Here is a 22,674-nt window from a genome sequence, read left to right on the forward strand (position 1 = left end):
ATTTGCAAAGTACAAGTGTTGTCATAAACAGTGGATACTTTGCAGAGCTCACTTTGGATTCCTTACTTTTAGTAGTTATACTTTGCCATTGGAAATATTCTGGGTATGAGGGTTTCATTTAACTAATGGACCATTCAGACTAAATAAATACCTAGCATTTAAAGTAGTTTTGTGAACTGGCAAACTTTTTTCTGTTTAGGCATGACCTTAACAGTAAAACTTCATAAGACAGTTTTTTGTATGTTTTACTTGAGCTCCTCTTTTTAACCATATTTTTGTGTACATTGCATAACATACTGCGCATTGGATAAGTTAAACTTACCTGGAAATATTTTTACTTAAAAAAAAAAAAGAGAAAAAAAAAAGAAAGTCAGAAATATGGTGATCAGCTGGGGATGAGACTATGAGAATCACTAGCAAGGCTGCTGCTGAAATGGGATGAGATGGGAAGGAAGTTGGCTCTGTGTGGTCAAGAGGGACCATCCTTCAGTTAAGTCTTTTCTTTGTGCCTGCTGAATCATGGGGAACTTAAGGATGACTATTGGCTTCAGTGTTTGCAAATATAACAAGCCAAAACTTGAGGCAAGTCAGGCTGGTGTCAGATAGTGATTATTTGAATAAGAAAACTTGAACTTTTAATTTGTTGACTTTGCTTTTAGCAAGAACTCAGTATCAGTGTTGTGTTCACACTTGTGAATGAAATTGAGTCTGGGCAGCAGATTCAGCATGTTCAGGTGCATGCAATTTAAAATGTAGAGGATCAAGATTTTATTTTACATGTAACTTGACAGGTGTGGTTGAGGATTGTATTGTTCAGTGGTTTGGGCAGGTAGTTTTTGAAGTAGTGACTAGCACTACATAAATAACTCATTACAAAAATATTAAACCTTTTCCCCCTCCCTTCTTTTTCATAGGTAATGTACAAACGAATCCTGCAGCAAGCAGGTTTTATACAGTTTGCACAGCTTCAGTTCCTTGAAGCAAAAGAACTCTTCAGGTAATTTTGTGACAAGAAATTTATTTCTCTTCTTTAAATGAGGAGTTAATGTTCTTAGGTTTAAAAATTCAGTTGCTTTAATGTTTTATGATGTAGTGATGAGTTCACTGTGATAAAATGGCTTTCTTGGGGGTAAGAACAGAGTAACATTGAGTTAATTTTGTAACTGAAGAGTTAATGCAACTTGTATTTTGGGGGGGGTGGGTATACTAGCATACAGTAGCAAAGTTTTTACTTTATGTCCATGAAGTTCAAGGCTTTATTATTGAGCCTCTGCTGTGATTTACAGCATGAACATTGATTGGTTCTTTTTTTTTTTCCCTTAGTAAAAGAAATCTAACAAAGTTGTGATTTAAATATTAGCTATAATTTAAATATTATTGACACAGTTACTTTTTTTTTTTTTGAGGATGCTGATACTAAATTTAATACTTGTTCTGCTAGGCCTTTTCCAGAAGACAGATCATTTGCTCTTGAAGTGTGTACTAACCTTCCTGATTTAGCTGTTTCAGCAGTCATTTGTTTACAAACGAACCTTGGTTCTCCACTTTCATTCAAAAAATGCTGCTCAATTATCTTTATTTTACCTGATAATTTTGTTTTTGCTAGCTGCGCCCCATTCTTTGATGGGGTGCTGTCCAGAGTTAGTGTAATTCATGCTGACCACATGAAATAACTCTCCTTGTTATCTGCTGAAATTCATAGAATCATAGAATAGTTAGGGTTGGAAAGGACCTTAAGATCATCTAGTTCCAACACCCATTCCATGGGCAGGGACACCTCACACTAAACCATATCACCCAAGGCTTCATCCAACCTGGCCTTGAACACAGCCAGGGATGGAGCATTCACAACTTCCCTGGGCAACCCATTCCAGTACCTCACCACCCTAACAGTAAAGAATTTCTTCCTTATATCCGGTCTAAACCTCTGCTGCTTAAGTTTCAACCTGGTACCCCTTGTCCTATCAATTAATTTTAAATCAGTTTAGTCTATGGAATAGGATTAAGGCTAGACTATTTGCTGTACATTTTAAGTCAGTACAGTCTAGGAAAAAGGTTGTCCTTGAGTTTACAGAAATGTATCTGGGAAATGAAAGGTTTTGAGAAATGTTACTATTGATGAGGCACTTTGCCTCCTGCTCATCAGGATAATTGGAGACACTGGGACTGAACCGGCAGTGTACACCGAGTGAAGATTAGGGAGTGACAGGAAGGGCATGAGCAGCATTTATTAGCAATCTGTTTTGGCCACAACCACTTTCTGTATCACCTTGTAATTTTTGGCATTAGTGAGCAATTTTCCATCTTCCTCCTCTTTGTAATCTTCCAAACACTAGACTTAATCGCTGCTGTGTTGTATATCTGAACTACAAGCTGAACACTGTTGGGAATCCTTTACAGCATTGCCATAAAGCCTTTCCATAGGGATTTCCAATTCACTTTTATTCATTTTTCTCAGTGTGGCCAGCTTTGGTAAAATAGCTTGCCAAGATTGTACTGGCTATACTGTGTCTTATACTGTGTCTTATACTGTAGGTGGCTAAACTCATTTTGCTCCGCAGCTATCTTGACTATGGCTAACAGACTTTTTTCCTATCACTTTATTCCACCCTGATTGGCAATAATTCCCTGTGGGGTCTAATCTGGGGGGCCCCGTCTTGCTGGTAGCAGTTGAGGATCTTTTAAAAGCACTGAAAGGGGGAAATGTATCCTGCATGAAGCTCTAGCACCTTGTAGAAGGAGCCAAGATCAGTTATGCAGCCTCCATCCAACTAGCAGTCCATCTGACAAATGACCTTCATGGAACAGGATTGTGAGAGCTCCTCTACAGAAAGAAACATACTTCACAAGAAAACATTCTGGCCAAGCATGAATTTTGAAGCTGAGTCAGCATTCCAGAATGTTCTTTTCCTCTAATAGCTGCAATTGCAAAGCAGAACAGCTGTTCATGAATTGCTGAAGTCTTCTAGGAGGGAGAAAGCAAATATAAGTTTTCTGTGCTTTTCTTCTGGCCAGCCATACATAAACTATTCAAAGTATTTTGGTGACTTTGAAAAATTCTTTATGGAATCCAAGTTCCCTGATATTCAGCCCTGGTGGATGCAGCCAGTTCAAGTAATACCTTGTTTGTTCTAGACTTACTGATGCTCAGACAAAAAATGGGAAAGATAATGGCAGTCTGTGCAAACACTTCTGCTCATCTGCTGGCATATTTATAGCATTTCTTCCTCTGTCTCCATGGTCAAATTCTCTATCAGAAGCTTAGACCATCTCCAAATACTAGACATCATAGCCAGTAAGGGAATTATTGTTTGTACTTGAATTTCTGTGGATTTATCAAGTTTCCTTGCTTCTGCATTAATTTTGAGTAACCTGTTGATGTTCAGTGAAGAACCTTGGAGGGAGGGAAAAAATAATCTTTCTTTAGGATTGATTTTCTACTGTAATGTCTCTCATTAACATATTTTATCTGGTGGTCCTCAGGCCTTAACCTTTCACAAGTAGTTGAACTAGCCAAAGCTGTAGATAGGTTACTGTAATGAGTTCATATCAAAACCCCAAATGCTCTTTGAACCACCAGGTCATGCCACTAACAGAACTTGCTACTTCTTGGTTATTCTTCCTCCTAAAACAAAACAAAAAAAGTCCTCGTCTGCTTTTGCATTCCATCATAAGTAGACATGAACACTCTACTCTTGGTTAGAGGGTGGCCTTTCTAGTGTAGAGGTGGGTTTTAGGCAGTAGGAGCTCTTTGTAGGAATCAGAAAAGCTTACTATTTAAACCTCTTCTTACAGGAAGGCTTCCCGCATTCAGAAATTTTCTGTTGTGGTCCTCTATTGCCTGTGTTGCTGTCCCCATGCTTTGCAGTCCCTAGGTGCTGGAACGGGATACTTGCTGCTTTAAAACTTGCTGCTGCTGTCTTCCAGAATTTAATTCTCTTGGTATAGATTTTTGTAGCCAAAGAACAGTATTTATTTACTTTTTTTTAAACTTGTAAGTAAGTGTTGCCATTGCTGTGCTTCCTACTAGTTGATATTTCCTGGGTGGTGTTGGAACTGTGTCTGGCAAGAAGTGCCAGCTCCGGGCATGTCCCACTGCTTTAGTTAGTTTACAACAGCAGAGAAGGGATGAGTCTACATGTGAAGATCATTCACACTTTATTGCCTGCAGAAATCTGCTTCATCTGCTTCCGTGGCTATAATTGGGGATTTTTTAAAATTTTTTCCAATTAAGGTTTTGAAGGGAAAATCATTTTGAGTTTGTTGATCACGGGATAGATTCAAACTATTTTTTAAAAGTTATATTTGCAACAAGATACTAACTAACCAGAAAACTGCCAGTTCATTTTTATTTTTTTCACAACACTGTCTCCTGCATTTCAGGAATGCTCATCTTTAAAGATGAATTCTGAATAATGACTGTGACGGTGAAATAAAATACAAATCCTGATTTCTTGCTGTTCTTCTAAAGCAAGGCCTGGGAAGAGGAGTCATTCTAGCTGTGAAAATTAGGCAGTTTTACCATGTGTGGAAAAAATCTTATTTTACTCTTCTGTCACAGCATGCATTCTCCAAATGCTTGAGAAATTTCTTTTATCTAGGCTGAAAGAAGAATGTTTCATGTAGCATATCTGTTGTGGTTTTCTCCTGAATAAAGTGTAGAACCCCTTCACATCTGACGTGGAAAAGCTACTCTATAGTGTTTGACATAGATGGACACCCAAGACCTATGCCTGTACAGTAGGCTACTACTTACTGGTTAGATGGATGCATAATAAGTATCCATGGTTCATTTTCAGAACCTCCTTAAGAAGTGAGAGAGAAGAATTTGGTACATTTCAGGGTTGGGGAAAAGGTTTTCATCATGCAAAAAGGTGTTCTGAAAGCTTTAGTTTTCTACGGAAAGCTGCTATTCTCTACAGAATTACACTTGCACAGTCTTTGTGGCTTCCCTGAAAGGGTTCATTCTGCATCTTTTTTTCTTGCCTCCGTCAGAAGACTAGCTCCCATAGTGTATGGATGAAGTCTAGGACATTCCTAGGAACTGCACTAAGGCTATTCAGCCATTTTTTTGTTAATGCCACAGAACAGCTGTGGGATCTCAAAAGCAAAACACTGGCCCATCTCCTAATTCTCAGAGCTTTCAATGTCTAGTGGAGGAGAAACAATAATAAACAAGTTTGTATAGAAATAGAAAAAAAAAATCCAGATTTGGTCTGAATAGATTTTCTCTAGCGTAGAAGGCACTAACTTTAGAAACTAGACAGCCTGTTAGTGTCCTGACTCTAAGCATATGTGAGCACATATTCCCAGTATGTTATTTTTTTGTGCCTATGTATACTTTTTCTTTCTTTTTGCTTCATCTAGTTTGACACTGTAATTGCAGAAGCGGCCAGCTTGATGTCCGGGAGCTGATCTCTCTCTACCCCTTCCTGTTGCCTACTTCCTCTTCATTTATACGGTCTCATCCCCCTCTGCATGAGTATGCGGACCTAAACCAGCTGACACAAGGGGACCAGGAGAAGATGACAAAATGCAAACGGTTCCTCATGAGTTATTTGAATGAAGTCCGCAGCACTGAGGTGGCAAATGGCTACAAGGAAGATATTGACACAGCTTTACTCAAGCTATATGCAGAGGCAAATCATGAGAGCCTGCTGGATCTGCTAGTTTCGGAGAACTTTTGTCTTTTAACAGATAGTGCTGCCTGGCTGGAAAAACACAAAAAGTGAGTGGAATTTTTTGAGTACTGTACCTTTGACACGAGAGGGAGTATTGTCTTAAATGCTATTGGCTTGTAGAGCTGTGTGTTCAGATCCTTGTAATTTCTGTGCTTTCAGGTCCAAAAGATCAACTTGGTCTGACTTACCGGCATTTAAAAAGCTGGTGAAAAGGTATAAATTGACAGTGTGAGGTAAAGGAAATGCATTCTGTCTTATGCTGGTAAATTCAGAGTTCACCCTGAAAGTTTCTGTGTCCAGCACAAACATAAAGGACTGTTACAAATTTTGGGGGGAAAAAGATATTTGTTTGCCCTTGTGATGATATAAGAGTTGAATTGATGTGGTAGTGGTACTCAGACAGAATGAAATGATGCCTTAAAGCATGCATTACCTTAAGTGGAAGCTGTTAACCAGCTAGCAGCTTTAAAATTGTAGTTGCTTATTCAGAGAAGATCTTTGAATTGCTTACTTTCTCTGTTCCCATCGCTTCACCAAAAGGAAGTTGCTTAAGATGACTGCACATGACTTCAAATTGGAAATGCCAGCAGGTGGAGAATTGACTGTCATTAAGCAGGAAAGACTAGATAGTAAATGTGTGAAATACAAGCTCAGTTATAGGTAGTTTCTTTAATTAAATTAAAGTTTCTTTAATCTTTTTGAACTGTGGTGCAGTAGTAGCAACTACAGTGGTGAGGCAGAGACTGTAATTGTGGTTAGATTTAAGGTAGTTTTGTTTATTTCAGATGTTTCGTTAAATTCTCTTAGTACCTTTGGCTTGCATGGCAAACTTCTGGAAATGTAAAGGGTACATTGTTCCATGAGAACAGCTGTTACAGATCTTCACCTGTTTTTTTATTACAGTACACAAAACCTCTCTGTAATGGCACTGTACAAAGCTCTTCTTGCCTTGATTTCATGCAGCAGTAAAGAAACAATGTTTCTGTTAGGAAAACTGTTTTAAGTAAAAGCATCACAAAAATGTGATTTAATGACACCTTATGAATTATTGGAGAAATATTTATTATTTGGAACTGTGTGTTAAATTTGTGTATAAAATTCAAAATTTGATACATTTTTTTAAGTTGGAACTATTAACTAGAAAATACCTTAGAGACAGGAGAAGACATGGCCACATTTCCAGGACAGAACTTTTCTCCTTTGATTCTGAAACAGCCTACAGACACTTGCTGCAGTGTAGACATGGCTGTGTATATGTCACTGCAAGCAATTATTTGTTGTATTCTGTGCTACTCAAGCCATAATGAAGTTGGTAGGAAAGATCTAGTGCTTTTAATATTATTTTTTTTCTTTATATGCAGGTATTTTGCACTTGGTCTCCTGTATCACTACAATGGTCAGGATGCTACAGCACTTCAGGTTAGAATAAAGCTTTTAGTGTCATCTGTGAAACATTCCAAAATGCCTGTTTACCTCTGAGGTGATAAAAATCTGAGGTGCTAATTTATCTGTTTGAAAGGTAGTGATGTGTATATATGAGAAATTTATGCTAAGACTTCCTTGAATAATTTAGTACGCTAGATGTGAAAAACCTGAAGGTCTTAATGAAGATTACAGGTATTTAGATGCTTGTATGCTTTTGTTAAAGAAAGACTGTGCATACCACAACGTATGTCTGTACTCTTAAAAGACTGACAGAAGTGCTAAAATAATCAAAAGATCATGTAAAAAGGTGTTTGAGGGACTTGAGCAATATATCCTGTGCTGATTAGTCTGTATGCACACAGCAAAGCAGTATTGTAATCTCATGGCAAACACTGGCAGCAGAGTTTCCGTATTTGATGATGGACAGTGAACACATTCTGAAAGATCTGTGGGTTTCAGGAGGGTTATAATCCCTTTCAGGACACCCCCTTCTGATGTCACTGAGACTAGCAGTGGTCTGTAAGCTACAGACTAAACATTTTTGTTATTCCTGTATGGAAAACTTAATCCAAAAAAATTTATGTATTCTTGATCAATAAATAGCATGAATGTATTGAACCATATCCAGTACCTTAAGTAGTTTGCCTTACTGTGTGGCTTTTTGAATACATTAAGCACAGTAACGCTGTCAAATGCATTCAAGTCAGTTATGTAAATAGTAATTTCCTGAGCAGAAAACTAGTAAGGATCTTCATGATGTGCAAGACATTTTTCTTTGTTTCAAGGAACAAGGTTTATAGCAGAACTGGTTTACTAGATGTGGCACCTTTTAATTCCAATTACAATGTATATGAAAACAGTCTCACAGGGTAGTTAACATTCTTGAGTCAAAATGAAAGGAGAGTATAATGTCAGGTTTTCTTCTAAATTGTTTATGTCATTTTTGTGCACAGAATGCATGAGAAGTATACCACTGGAGAAAATAACTTTTACCAAAAGATTTCTTTGTGGTTAGCGTACCTTCACAAAGTATTTGGTCAGTCATTTAGAATGAGAACGTACATGATACAGGGTCTGAATTAGTTGAATATGGCAGGTGCAAAAGAAGCCTGTGATGGCATAAATTTAGTGACCAGTGAGGGCCCTTACAATTGGTGTTCCTAGGAGCTCTAATTTCACAGGTACCAGTAGATAATACTAAGTCTTGTAGTAGCTTACTGAACTTTTGAGTTGGAAGAACTTGTACATGTTTTAATCACTTTAATCTGTGTGTGTTTTTGTTGCAGTTATGGGTGAAAATAGTTGATGGAGACATTGAAGACTCTACACGTTCAGATCTGTATGAATATATAGTAGACTTCCTTACATTCTGTTCAGACCAAGATCTGGTGTGGAAGTACTCTGAGTGGGTTTTACAGAAAAATGAAGAGGTTTGTAATTCGTGTACTTCTCACAGAATATCAGTATTTCTCTGCAGTGCTGTTTGAGTGTTCAGTAACATTGTTCCATCTTGATAGCTATTTGGACATTTTTGTGGACTATTTAATGCCAGTTAAATAGTGATCAATAGAAGAAAACTTCCAGGATTTTCAGTTCTTTTAAGTCCCTCTCTTAACAACTGCTAGTGATAATAGCCTTTTTTTTTTATTGAACACAAAGTTTAGGTAATTCTGTATAATGAAATTTAACAGCATGCCTCTACCCTGCTCTCGTGAGACCTCACTTGGAGTATTGTGTACAGTTCTGGTGTCCTCAACATAAAAAGGACATGGAACTGTTGCAACAAGTCCATAGGAGGGCCACGAGGATGACCAGGGGACTGGAGCACCTTCTTTCTATATGAAGACAGGCTGAGAAAGTTGGGGCTGTTCAGTCTGGAGAAGAGAAGGCTGTGTGGAGACCTCATAGCAGCCTTCCAGTATCTGAAGGGGGCCTACAGGGATGCTGGTGAGGGACTATTCATTAGGGACTGTAGTGACAGGACAAGGGGTAACGGGTTGAAACTTAAACATCAGAGGTTTAGACTGGATAAAAGGAAGAAATTCTTTACTGTGAGGGTGGTGAGGTATTGGAATGGGTTGCCCAAGGAAGCTGTGAATGCTCCATCCCTGGCAGTGTTCAAGGCCAGGTTGGGCAGACCCTTGGATGACATGGTTTAGTGCGAGGCGTCCTTGTCCATGCCAGGGGGGTCAGGACTAGATGATCTTAAGGTCCTTTCCAATCCTAACTGTTATATGATTCTATGCTTCATTTTTTTCATATTAGGCAAAATAATTCTCAGATCTTCAAAAAAAAAAAAAGATTATGGGGGGTGGGGAAAGAAAATCACTTCATAGGTTAACTGTTGCTGCTGTTTCTATTTTTTTTTTTAAAGGATTCCAGGGACAGGTCATGTCTGTGTACACTGGGATGTGGAGTAAATAGCCTTCATTCAACATGAATGAGACCTCATTGCTACAAGAGTTAATTTAATCCCCTAGAATTAAAAAAAGTTACTTTATAGCATCCATTAGTGTGGTATGCTGTTAAATGGGATGTCCAACCTGTGCAGCTTGAACTCATTGCAACCTGATCTGTTTTGATTTAAAGCTCAGTTATTCCATGCAATTACAAGTTTCTGAACTTTTGGTCATAATAGAAGTGTCCTGCTCTGTGTATATCATCACATTTAATCAGGTTGTAAGCATTCTGGTGTCTGACTTGGACTTTCTTGCTGCAAAGGCTGAAGTCTCTCTTTCTGCTGTTGTGCAGATCTGTTCAGTACTTTTTGTGCCCAACACAAGGTTCATAGGCTGGATAATGTGTAGACTATGAATTGAGGTGGTAGAGATAGGAGTGAGTAAGATCATGATAAGCTCCTATTGTAATCTTGGTGGTATTGTGTTGGGCAGGGGTTTGTGGTGTTTATCTTCCTGAATAATGTGCTAACTGATCTGTTAGTGCAATTAAATTAGTATTTTTAAAAAAAAAGTAACAAAATGGTTGCTACTAAATGCAATTTTTTCTAGGTTGGTGTGCAGATTTTCACTAAAAGGCCTTTGGAAGAACAGGAGAAGAACAACATTAATCCAGATGATATCATCAGTTGCCTTAACAAATACCCTAAAGCACGTGTTAAATATCTAGAATATCTGGTAGTGGAAAGGAAAATAGAGGTGAGTCCTACAAGAATACTTAAAGTAGGCATAAAGTTTTGAATGCAGGCTGTGATGAGCAATTCTGAAAAAAAGACATAGTCTAGAAGCAATAGGCATAATTTGAAGGGTTTGGGATGTACTCAGAGTAGGGTAGGATTGGGTTTAAGTTAGAAGCAGAGGTGAAGCAGATATCTGCATTATTTTTCATTTTTCATCTCTCATGATGGCAATACAGTTGTTTACTTCTCCTCAGAGGTTTGGATTTGGGTTTTATTTTTTAATATCTGATTATTGCATACTTTTCTGTTTCACCAATGAGGCTCAAACCTCGATCTGGTAAGACCATGGAAAGCTGGTTGAGCAACTGCTAATCCTATTGCACTATGGCAGCAATACACTAAACTTGCTAATTCAGTCATTTACTGCTACGTATGTTTTATGTTGTCCTTCTGGAGAAGTTTGAGCAATTAGTGATAGAATTAAACCATACACCTCTCATTGTAGAATTCCAAACCACTCTAGATTTTGAATGTCAAAAGATGTGTTAACAAGCCCTAAGTGACCATACATACCATACAGAAGCAGCCAAGCATTTTGGTGCTTGCCCATGGGACATTTTAAATACTGGGGAAGTTATTGCAAATAAAACAAGGAAATTAACATTAAAAGAACTCAGCAGAACTGATGACCAGTTCACTAATCTACATTTTTTAAATACACATGTTAGCTCAATGGTTCCCTCCTGTTGCTATTGCAAATACATCAAGGTTTGTGACATGGTGGATGAACATACTAGTTTCCCATGTCATGAATATGTTTAATCAAACTTTTTGAGTCAAGCATATGCAGTTTCTTTTAGAATATTTGTTATAAAAATAATTTATAATTAAATTTGCCTGCTAGTAAAGGCTGGGTTATAAATTGATTTGGTCTTTAGAAAGTCCTAGTTTTATTATGAGCGCTTTAGTGAGAATGTTTTGGACAGTCAAATCATAACTTTTGATGAATATTGGGAAGTGAATAACACAAAAGGCACTGTACCTTCAGAGTGCTTGTCTGCCTCTGCTGGCTTTCTCAGTTATTGTGACAGAAATTGAAAAGGGCAAAGAGCATATCTGAATATGAGGAAGAATTAATTAGATCAAAGTTACTCATTTCACAAGGGAAACAAAAGGACAAGACAGTCGAGGTCATACTTGTATTCAGAGGAGAGAGATCTGCTTTACTGTATTTACTTTCATTAGGTGAACTTTTGAAAGGAAATAATTTGGGGACAAGAAAAGCTACTTTTAGAGCTTGTTTCTTGAAGGTGAAGAGGGAGTTAGGAGTAAGATATTTTATACCTACATTTTGAAAATAGCTGTATTAGTGAAATAGAGAATCCCATACTATAGGTATAGTGTATCTAGTGAAGCTGGGCTGAGTAAGTTGTCTGTCTGCATGAACAAAAGACTTTGAGTAACTCTAAATAATTTTAAATATTTTTTCTATGTAATTATGTAAATATTCATTGCTGTTACTGGTGGAGAGAAGGGATTGTCTTTTTTAAACTAAGCTAACAGTTCTTTTCATCTGCAGAAGGAAAAGTACCATACTCATCTAGCTGTCTTGTACTTGGAGGCAATACTTCAGCTAAAATCTGTGACCACAGATAATTGTACAGAGGCAACTGAACTGCTGCTTAAACTACGCAGTCTTCTTCAGAAATCTGATCTTTATAGAATTCACTTCATTTTGGGTAAGAGGCATGTTGTCCACTGTAAACACTCTGTGTCAGTTCTAGCAGGAAACAAAATTAAGTCCTCCTAAGGGTAGAAAAGTAAAAGATCTGGGGTATCTAGGTGTACTAGGTTTACAGGCTTACCAGCTCTATTTCTAACAGACACAAGCTAATTCAGAAAGTGTATCTGTTAGTGTTCTTTGGTCTCCTGCAGTTCATGAGGTATAATGGTATGTTTGTCACTGTACCAAAGACAGAATACCATAACTAGCTAGAAAAAGTATCTTCATACAATTTTCTTAATTTATAGACAGTTTCTTTTCCATGATGAGTATGTAACTTGTGACAGTCTTTTGCAAATGGAGGACTTACAGATTTAGTCAAATGGCCTGTCTCAGTGAACTGAAACACAGCTTTGATGAATCTGATTACCAGGAATTTGTTTGTTGTCCATAACCCACTCTCACCCCAGAAGGTGGAGTTCATGCCAAACAAAAACATGAGCATCTTCTTGAGTCAAAAATGCAACATATGCTTTACTGTTGGTATAAGGCCAGAAACAATTGAGCATTTTTTTTTCCTTGGCCAGTGCTTATAATGCCTAATTTTTAAGGTTTTATCCACTACACCAGCAGATGAAAGAGAGATGACTTGTTATTGTAGTGAAAGTTCTGAAATGTTTCTCCAAAATTTCATGGAAAAATCCAGTGGATGTAGAAATAGCTGAGTAACAAATGAAATAATTTACCAATGTTTAATGTCACTCTGCCTTTCCAGTCAGCAAAACGTTGTGACAGATAATGTGCCAGTATAACAGCATCATTGAAAATCATGCTCTTTTTCATCTTTTAATTTTTAACCACATTTTTAGGGGCAGTAGTTACAACATGGATTATACTCTTGAAATCCATGTACTTCAAAACACAGGATTTCTTACATGACAATTCTTATCTTACACGAAGGTGAGGTCAGTGCACACTACTTTGTTCCTTCTTGATAACCAAAACATTTTGGGGAGAAAAACATTTTATTTCCATACTTTTTATAGAGGCCTATGCCAAATCTTTATCACCTTTACTGTAAGTAGAGGATTTTCTAATTTATCTTGAAATGCCAGGTGAACTTGCCATTCCGCCTGCCTGTTGCTGACACTTCACCTTTGAACTGTCAGACTGGATTAAGGGTTTGTTGTGTGCTTTTCTTAAAGCAAGGTACTATTTGACCTTTGTCTTCTGTGGACTTCAGACTACTTTGTTATTTTCTATAATGTGCAAAGCAGAGGTTAAAAAGTTTGGGGCTTCATCTTAGGTTATCATATATGGTAGCAGTGTGTGCAAAAATGTGCAAGACTGACATGGTAGAATTTAAAAGGTATGAGTTGCACTGATTTTACAGCTGTTACTAATCTCTTTTTCCCATATTTTTGTGCTGCTCTTTTGTGTGGGATGTTTCCATACATCTAGGCATTCTTGTGCTTATAAAAATCTATTCTCTTTATAGCTGCCAGCACCCCTGCAAAAATAGGAGTTTTGTCTGTGGGCTTGTTTGCATTGACTGTGAGAGGGAGTAGTTGTCTACTTCACTGAGTAAATATTGCCTTGTTTCTCATTTAACAGACAAAATCCAGGGCACAGACCTTCATATGGAAAGTGCAATTTTATATGGAAAACTAGAAGAACACGAGAAGGCTTTGCATATCCTTGTCCATGAGTTAAAGGACTATCATGCTGCTGAAGAATACTGTATATGGAACTCTGAGAACAGAGACATGCAGTACAGACGGAGGCTTTTCCATATGTTGTTGTCAGTGTATCTAAATCCAAGCACTTCAGATTGTGCACTAGTCATGGCTGCTGTGGACCTCTTGAATAACCACGCTGCTGAATTTGATGCGAGTCTAGTTTTGCAGGTGGTGCCTGACAGCTGGTCAGTGCAGCTCCTCTCCCCATTCCTGGCTGGAGCAGTGAGGCAAAGCATTCATACAAGAAGAATGACTCAGGCTGCGCTTGGATTAGCACAAGCTGAAAACTTAATCTACAAATACGAGAAGGTAGGTTGCTTAGAAGCTTTATAGTTAAGTCTTTTGATATGTGATAATGAGAAAAGAAGTTTGAAGAATTTGAGGTGGTGGTTGGTCTCTCCTCCCAAGTAACAAGTGGCAGTACAAGAGGTAATGGTCTCAAGCTGCACCAGGAGACGTTCAGATTGGATATTAGGAAAAACTTCTTCATCGAGGTGGTTATCAGGCGCTGGAACAGGCTATCTAGGGAAATGATGAAATCGCCATCCCTGTGAGCGTTCAGAAAACATGAAGATGAGGTCCTCAGTGACATGGTTTAGTGGTGGACTTGGCAGTCCTGGGGTAATGGTTGGACTTGATCTTAAAGGTCTTTTCCAACCTAGTTGATTCTGTGATTCTGTGAATTAGGTCAAAGCTGTCTTCATGTCCTTGGCAAATATACTTACTGCATTTATTAGCTTTTTTTACCATGACTACTACATTCAGATTTAATTTTATGCTTTCTCTGTAAAACAAAATGGAAGGTGGGGCCTTGAAATAGGAAGAGCTGTGGTGAAATTTTGGGCTAAATGAAAGTGAATCTGGGATTTATAGATTAACAAAGTTCTTGCAGAAACTTTAACAAACATGAGTTAATATTTTTTTGCTAGGATTGGGACTTGTAAGAACTTAGAACAACGTTTACTCAGCTACTTGTTGGTAGCTTTTGTTAGTGATGAATTCACTTAGGAAACTTTCTTCTATTCCTAGCTAGAACTGTGTTGTTTAAAGCTCCCAGCAAATTCTTAAATCTGTTTAGTTTTAACAATGATATATCCAGCAGAATCTGTCTGGAATAAAAGTGCATCAGTGCTGAGTTTGTGTGGAGCTGTTCTGTGACCTTGTTTAGGAAGCTACCTCAGGTTTGCAGTTGCATTAAATGTGAGAGTGCTTTATTAAACAAAGAAGAAAAATAAGGGAAAAATTAAAAAAATCAGTACATAAGAGGAAGCATGAAAATGAATTAATATGAATGTGGAAACTGAATTCAGGTTAAATAGTTTGAGCTGTCTTTTCCTACTAGCTTTATCGTTGACCGTGTTTGACCATTTGATACAGATGAAATTACATACCTTTATAATTTCCCTTCCTTTCCTGTTAGACTCATGTTTGGATGTTTTTTTCCCTCTTTTTAGGTTAAACAAAGAGGAACTCCAATTCTTCTTTCGGACAAAAAGGTCTGTCAGGTGTGCCAAAATACCTTCTGTGAGCCTGCCTTTGTAAGATACCCTAATGGGGGTATGGTGCACACACACTGTGCTGCAAACAGACATCTGAATTCAAATGTAACTCATCACTCTCCCAGCTCCAGCAATCAGACTTGAAATATGTTCTGGTCCCAGTGGTTCCCAGGACTTACACCCCATTGAAAATGGGTTGGAAAAAAGAACAAAGTGCAGCTACTTTAAGTATAAATCAAGATGAACACAGAGTCTTTGGGTTAATGGGAAAACTTCCAGTAAATATGAAATATCACCACTTATCTTTTTAATTTCTAATGAATGTAGATAGAAGAAAATTCACTACCAGAAATGGAGAAGTGCATATATAGGCTCTTCTGTATATAGTAATAAACAGTTAAAGAAAATGAGCCTTCTCTTCACAGTAAGGGTGAATGTTACGGAGACAAGGCAAACAGTTATTTTAAGAAATGTCACTTTGCACTGAACGTGGTGTTGGTAAATTTGTAGAGGTGGAGATGGCATCTGTTGGAGTTGGGACTCTTGGAACATTATGTGACAAGACTGGCATCATGCAGCTTACTATCAAGACAAAAATGTGCATTGGTTTATACCATTTGCTGCAGCATGTCCTCTTTTGGGCTGGATTCTCTTCCCCGGGATCACATTATGAACTTGATTTTTGCTCTACAAATCTTTGGGTTTTGATGCACTTTTCAGTACTTCCCCTCTCTCTTCTGCTATATAGGATTTAAATGTAAGCACTGGTCCATTAGGTTTCTACTCCTACAGTTACTGTAAAAAAAAAAAAACCTAAGTGGAAACTAATAGCCTCAATCACACAGCTGTGCTTGGAAGATAAAAAGAGGTCAGATTATCTGGTCAGATTGTAGTCACTTTTATATGGGGGAAGAGACCTTAACTTTAATATTGATTTATTTATTAATATGCAAATATACTGTACATACAGTTGAATAAATTGATCTTATATCATTCTAGAGTTTCTTTTGAGGCTAAAGATGTGCCTGATAGATAAGTGTACAGGTTATGTGCTAAATGTTTGCTATAACATAACTTAGGCAGATGGGAACTCCATAAGAACAGGTTTTTGTAACTTGTGGATGACTTTGGAATCAGAATCAGGGAAAGAAAGTATAATTGGGAAGAAATCTACAAAGGTGTATTACAGAGGTACTGGATTTGTTATATTCTGCAAAACATCCTGTAAACAGAAGTTTTTCAAATAACAACAGAACCACTTTAACTTCCCTGTTAAGCATTGACATTGCTATTCAACCATTTTAAAGCAATCAGTTTAAAAGAAGCAGCTTCCCACAAGAGAGGTTAAAAAATTGTGACTTTAAAGTATTTCAAAGTCAAAGCATTTATTTTAATCCTGCAAAGCTCTAACAAATACCAAGCTTACTGACTAGCATGCAGTTGACTTAGTACAGTTGCTTCCTCTTTTCAGCTTTCCAAATCAGTATGGAGACTTTCAGCAAAATGAGGCGTCTTTTAGATGCAGTTTTGGAAGAGGTCTCCTGTTACAGAAAGGTTGGCTTATGAAGCAGCTTTGTAAGCATAGTGCTGCCTCCAGGAAGAGGTAACCAGACTACATCCAGGGGGAAAAAAAACTATCCACTTCTCTATTGAAGGAGAAGATCTTTGGATTGTTCTCTTTACTGAGTTTGAAATCAGAAAACTGTAGTTGTTGTGTTGGGTTTTAAAAAATTACATAAGATCCAAGTAAGGAATATTAGTGCTTTCTACTAAGACATGTAAGAAATGTTTAGTGAAATGCGCCTTCAAAAAGACAAATTCTCCTGTGGCACTGGTATGAGCAAATTCTTCTGTATCTTGTATTCATGGTTTTCAAACATCGTGTATACAGTGGGCAATGATGACAGAAAAATCTGTAGTCCCCAGTCCTCAAAATCCTGATAGAAAGGAGGTGATTTTACAAAGATATGATAAGCCTTTTGTGTGCAATAGCATACAGTAGAAATGCTTTCTTTTGCTGCATGCATCCTTCGTCTGCTCTTCTCCTGTCTAATGAGGAGGTACTAAGCCAAAGACCACCCTTCATGATTAAGACTAATTCTAGCCACTAGGTAGTGATGAACTTAGTCTTGTCAACTAGTATTGCAATGGAATAGAGATCATACCATTCCAGGCCACATCATAACATTGTAATTGTTGTTGCATGAAAAAGTATGTCTGTAAAAGGTTAGACAGTTCTTTATTAATATTCAGCACTTTTCAGATTTGTACTTTGGCTAAAATCCTGCAGTAACAATAATTGTACATACAAAACATACAGAAATCACAGTAATGCAAGGCAGCATACTTGCAATCATAGATGACCAAAAGGGTGATAAATATCAAAGTTGGAGGATTTAATTCTTTTAACCCACCAAAAATGTGGACTGGAAAAACATTGACATTTGATGCATGCATTGTTACACATTTCTTGTTTACATTTCATACTAGAACTCATTTGGATGAATTAATATGGAAGTCCTATGTTAACAAAAAGATAAAACCCACATGTGAGCCTGAGGTAGAGCAAAGAGCTCAGCAGGATGGTGGCAGATGGAAGATGCTCTTCCAAGTGTGCATATAGCACTTAAGCAATTGGGATGATACTCAACCAGAAGAGATATCAGCCTTCATCAGAGTGGCACATGGTATGCTGCACTTTATCACCAGGAAATTTATGGAAGGTCTGCATTCAAATTTCCTTAGGCATTCCTCCTTTCAAATTTCCTGCGTTCATTCCTCCTTTCGTTTAGGCACTATCAGTTTGTTCTTTCTCATTGTATGTACCTGAAGTCCTGGGACAGCATTGCTACTGTGGTAAGTTCTTTGTATGGCTGCAGCAGCAAGGAAGGAGTGAGTGGTAATCCAGTTATTAATTGCTGACTGTATGCATAGAGGAGGAGAGTCAGGAAAGAGGAATCTTTCTTTCATCATCCTTCTAGTTTGGAAATGAAATGGGTTCTGGGAGTTCCAACGTGATGCAGTCTTTTTCTCTCCATTTAAGAAATGTGGTGTCTTGAACCTGCCTTTAGAGAGAGGAGATTCTGACAGACTTTCTTCTTAATTTAGCTCTTGCTAAATTATTTGTGTTTGTCATTCATCTCTCACATTTATTTTTTTTTTCTCCCCAGAAGAGGTTCCTCCAACTTCAAAAGTGTGAAAAACAAAACAGCAGTGCAGATTTTTTTTGTTTTAATGTGATAGTGTCTGTGATTCAGGACATGATAAATGAGATTAGTCTCACACAGATGCTTTCGCAGGTATTAAGGAATGTTTGCTTAACATGTAACCTCTAATTACAGAAATACTGCAGCTCTGACTTTTTTAGCATTCTCTGTTACAGTTGCTGCTACATACAAAAAGCACTTGTTAAATCCTTTTCGTATCTCCATGTTTCCTTACATAAAGATTACCTGTGCTGTGTATATGTCATCGTTTGCAGTTTTACCACTCTAAGTCAAAAAAAAGAAAATTACTAATTAGAAAAAATTGCCCAGAACACTCAAAGTGTGGAGAAAATAAGCAATTGGGTTTTGTTACACAGAGAGCATCACAGCAGCCTCTGAACTGACTTCTTCAGGCAGCCCTTACTGTGGTGGCTCAGGTCTGCACTGGAGTCTGGGTTACAATGAGAGCCTCTCTCTTGATTCCCCCTGCTTCCAGTTTCCAAAAACTTCCCAACCTTTGTTACCTAATAAATGTCACACTTAAGTGACATGGGTTTAAATCTTCTGGGTGAACTCCTGAGTACATCTGTTTTCAGTAAAATGTCGCTTTATTACATCAACTATATGAAACCCTACCAATGTCAACTGTGCAAAGGTGGTGGTAAGGATGGAGTATACATATGTTCTTCCAGACCTTCATTATGTGTTTAAACACACAGGCATTATCCCGACTGCTGAATCTTTATAATGTTGCCTGTGCTTTGCAGGACTCTTACCCTGAATGATATTAAAAAAAAACTTTATACTATTGTATCAAGAAGTAACCTTTTATTCTATTGTTCTTCCCTATTTGCTGCAGTCTCTATTCAGCTCTGAGTGTTTTATTAACATCCTGCTGTTTATAATAGGCAGCAGTGAACACATTTCCATTGTGAGCTCGTCTCCTCTTGCCTGTATTTACTAATTAATTTTTCTCTTGCTGTAAAACACTTTGGGCTTATGCCTTGTGAACACTGATAATTAAATATGCTGCTACTTTTAAAGGGAAAAGAAGTTAATGACATTCTGTAATGTCTGATTGATTACAAAACTGAAGTTCCCCTGCAGTAAATTTGTTCAGATGGAAATTTTTACTGTTAATGCTTTCTGACTTGATGGTTATGTTGGTGAACATATGCAGCAGTATGTGGAATGTACAAATGTATAAATATGTTGATTTTTAATAAAAAAATCTTTTAATTATGTTTCTGTCATTCATTCCTAGATGTATAAACCCTGGGATGTGCATGGCCAAGTGAAGGAGAAAGATTCTTCAGTGGTAATTAGAGGATTCCTTTGGGTAACTGACAGAGGTGGTCAGATGGAAAGGCTGAATTAAGCAAGTGCAGGATGTTAATGCAGATACACAGGTGTGCTTAAAGAGCTAAGGAATTTTACTTTAGGGAAGAAGTCTTACTTTGTTTTACCTCTTCCTGATCGAATCTGGGGTTTTACAGATTTACAATGGCTGTTACAGATTTGAAAGGTCTTGCTCTGCCTCTGTTACAGCTGAAGCAATCATCTCTGATTAAAGCAGACAGTTACATGAGAGGTCTAATTGGGGATGTGTGCGTGGACATCCTGGAGCAATGCGAACAGAAGTACTCAGACACTTTGAGGGGAAGACTGCGAAACAGGGCTGGTGTTGACCTGGGAGCATGGGCTGGTACTTGAGAAAAGTAAAAGGATCATAAGTGTTATCAATGCTGTGGTCATCTCCTGGATACCAACGGCAGGTTGTGCGCTGCATACCTGGGGAGCTGGCAGGATAAAAATCTGACAGAGTAGGAGCTATAGTGAAGAGCTCTTGTTTGAAGTTCAGGTCTATGTTCACTTGGCAAGGTTTCTACAGCCCTACCAGGTCAAGTTTGTTTCTTTGGCTGAAGAAAAGGCTGTGGGCACATTTGGGGGGTGCTCAGGACACTCCTACAAAGCAAAGCTTGGAGTGCAGCATGATGCTAAGAAGAATGAAAAGTGTTACTGCAACAAGCATTACTTCCTTAGCTCAGCCAGCAGGACATGAAGCCTTGGAGAGCCCTGGTTTGCATTTCTCCAACCATCCATGAAGTCGGTGGAGGAAAGGCAGCACAAAGTATTGAGAAGGAAGGAAAAAAAAGCAACAGTTGTGGCTTTGGCACTGTGGGATTTCAGTTAGTTTTGCCTCTAAACAGTGGTTAGAAAATGGTCCATGCTAATCATTCAGATGGCAGCTCCTTCCAAGACAAATAATCAATAAGACATAGCTGAGTTTTGGCAGGAATGAGCCCTGAAGGTCCATTTCATTACAGCAGCCGTAGCTGCAGGACAGCACAGGGTCAAAGAGGCCAGGGTTGCCAACAGAAAGCCAATAGCTGAGCACAGTTGGTTTTCAGTAGGTAACAAGGCTGATACTAATAGTGCCTAAAAATCCAATAGCTGTCATGAACATTACCATTGCCTGTAATTGCCAATAACCCTCTGAAGATACTGCCTTTGTCAGTGTGGTACTTGCATTGAGTAGGACATGACCATCCCAATGTGTGTTAAAATCCTTCTTTAGAAGAACTTAGGCTGGCTGGGTTCTCCAGAGACAGCATTGTCCAAGCCCACCTTGAAGCAGGGTCAGCCTGTGTCAGGCTAGTTGTCTTGTTTTGGACAGTGCTGACAAGCTTGAAATCAGATTGGGAATGTCTTCAGGTCATCTCTTTGCCACAGGAATGTACTGCTTAAGCATCTACAAGACTGGGCAAAAAAGGTGCATCTGTCTTGGAAAAATTGTTCATGTTTTTTTCTCAGCTGTAACAGAAGGACTGAATAAACAGGGAATTTCTGTAAAGTAACAACCTACTGATGACAGCTTCAAGAGTGTCTGTTTGGTGCTTCTCTGACTTGGTAATTGTATTAAAATAAATGCAAGTTCTTTATATCTGTCTGGAAGTCTCACACTGCATGCAAAGATGATTCAGGCCCTTTAGTCCCTGTAATATACAAGGTTACTCTGCAGACTCATAACAGAAAGCTGCCAGAGTTTGACAGAAGTATGAATTTTTCTACTTGAACCACAAGCAGTTGGAGACGGGGAGGGAGGAGCACAGGATGGATTTGAATCTGCTTTTTTAAATAACATTATGCACTGGGGATTTATATTTGCAAAGCAGAAAGAAGGTTTTCATTTCTGTGCTCATTTCATTCATCTTTAGGTTTTAACTTGTCATGTCTTACTTCAAAGGGTCCCTATGGCCTGTTGTGACACACTGATTTGTCAAGCAGGTTTAGTGTTCCTCCTTCAGAACCTTCCTCAAAGCTCTTGTTCTGAGTAGCAGCTTCTCAGTACATCCACCCTAGATACTCCAGTCAGCATGCCAGGAGTGTTTCTGTCAGCAGTTGTTCATTCTGTAATACTGAAGGGGCACAGAAACGTGATGGTCAAAACTAAAAACTACAGACTAAAGAAATCTCAATCCGAGAGGAAGAAAGAAGTCTCTTATTAAGCTGCTATTCATGAGTGATACCTCCATACCCTATGCTTTGGGTTTTCCCATCTGCCTGATACCAAGTCACAAGTGTGTGTAGTGTTTTGTACATATAATCACTTGTGCTGATAACCTTCCTCTCAGTGGAAAGATTTTCTTGATTGAAGTAATGCCATGACAGAATTCAAAGGCAGCCAAAAAGATCTGCCAAGGCCTTTTTCAAAGCAAATACTCTGAAAAGCATCAAGAGGGTTCTGAATGCAAAAATTGGGCTTCAGGAAATAAGGGGCTAGAACAATTTTAAAATGGAAAACGCTGAGGACTTGGGCTGGAAGAGTGCTTTAAAGGTTTGCAAGCAGTTGAGGACTGACAGTGCTTACTTGCTGAGCTAATTTTGCAGGAATAATATTTGGGAGATATCTTCATTTTCATTCTTCCTCATCTCCAATACCCCAAACCAGAGCACAGTAGATGTTTGGCAACTGTGTGGAGAGCTGGGCCATTCCTCATTTCTGATGTCCAAGCCCCTCTGGATCTAGTCTAAAACCCTGTCAGATTCTGGCAGACAGAATAGCTAGTAATGTTCAGTAATAGAGGTGACAACTAAAGGTGAACTTTCCCGTTCCTTTCATATCGCCAACCTAACAGCAAAACACTAAAGCTGCCCAACCTGTTTGGGCAGTTCTTTTCATTTCATGGCATTGTCCTGAAGAAGAAAACCTTTATTTTGTTGTATGTTTTTTTTAACCTAGTATTCTGGGGGTGAAGTTCAGG

The 22,674-nt window shown here is 38.3% G+C and overlaps 1 protein-coding gene across 1 annotated transcript in view; it reads left to right on the forward strand.

Moving 5' to 3' along the window:
* The window catches only part of TGFBRAP1 (transforming growth factor beta receptor associated protein 1), a 37,991-nt gene extending 16,750 nt beyond the window's left edge, over positions 1-21,241 (forward strand). The window contains exons 5-13 of the mRNA XM_005151361.3: positions 915-997; positions 5,387-5,728; positions 7,043-7,100; positions 8,393-8,536; positions 10,115-10,261; positions 11,822-11,981; positions 13,580-14,013; positions 15,159-15,200; positions 19,674-21,241. Of these exons, the coding sequence (XP_005151418.2) occupies positions 915-997; positions 5,387-5,728; positions 7,043-7,100; positions 8,393-8,536; positions 10,115-10,261; positions 11,822-11,981; positions 13,580-14,013; positions 15,159-15,200; positions 19,674-19,787 (1,524 nt within the window). The 3' untranslated portion in view covers positions 19,788-21,241. The remainder of the gene's footprint in view (positions 1-914; positions 998-5,386; positions 5,729-7,042; positions 7,101-8,392; positions 8,537-10,114; positions 10,262-11,821; positions 11,982-13,579; positions 14,014-15,158; positions 15,201-19,673) is intronic.
* Positions 21,242-22,674: the final 1,433 nt, after the last annotated feature.

The sequence above is a fragment of the Melopsittacus undulatus genome, chromosome 2 (genome assembly GCF_012275295.1).
Source record: "Melopsittacus undulatus isolate bMelUnd1 chromosome 2, bMelUnd1.mat.Z, whole genome shotgun sequence".
Classification (NCBI taxonomy): domain Eukaryota; kingdom Metazoa; phylum Chordata; class Aves; order Psittaciformes; family Psittaculidae; genus Melopsittacus; species Melopsittacus undulatus.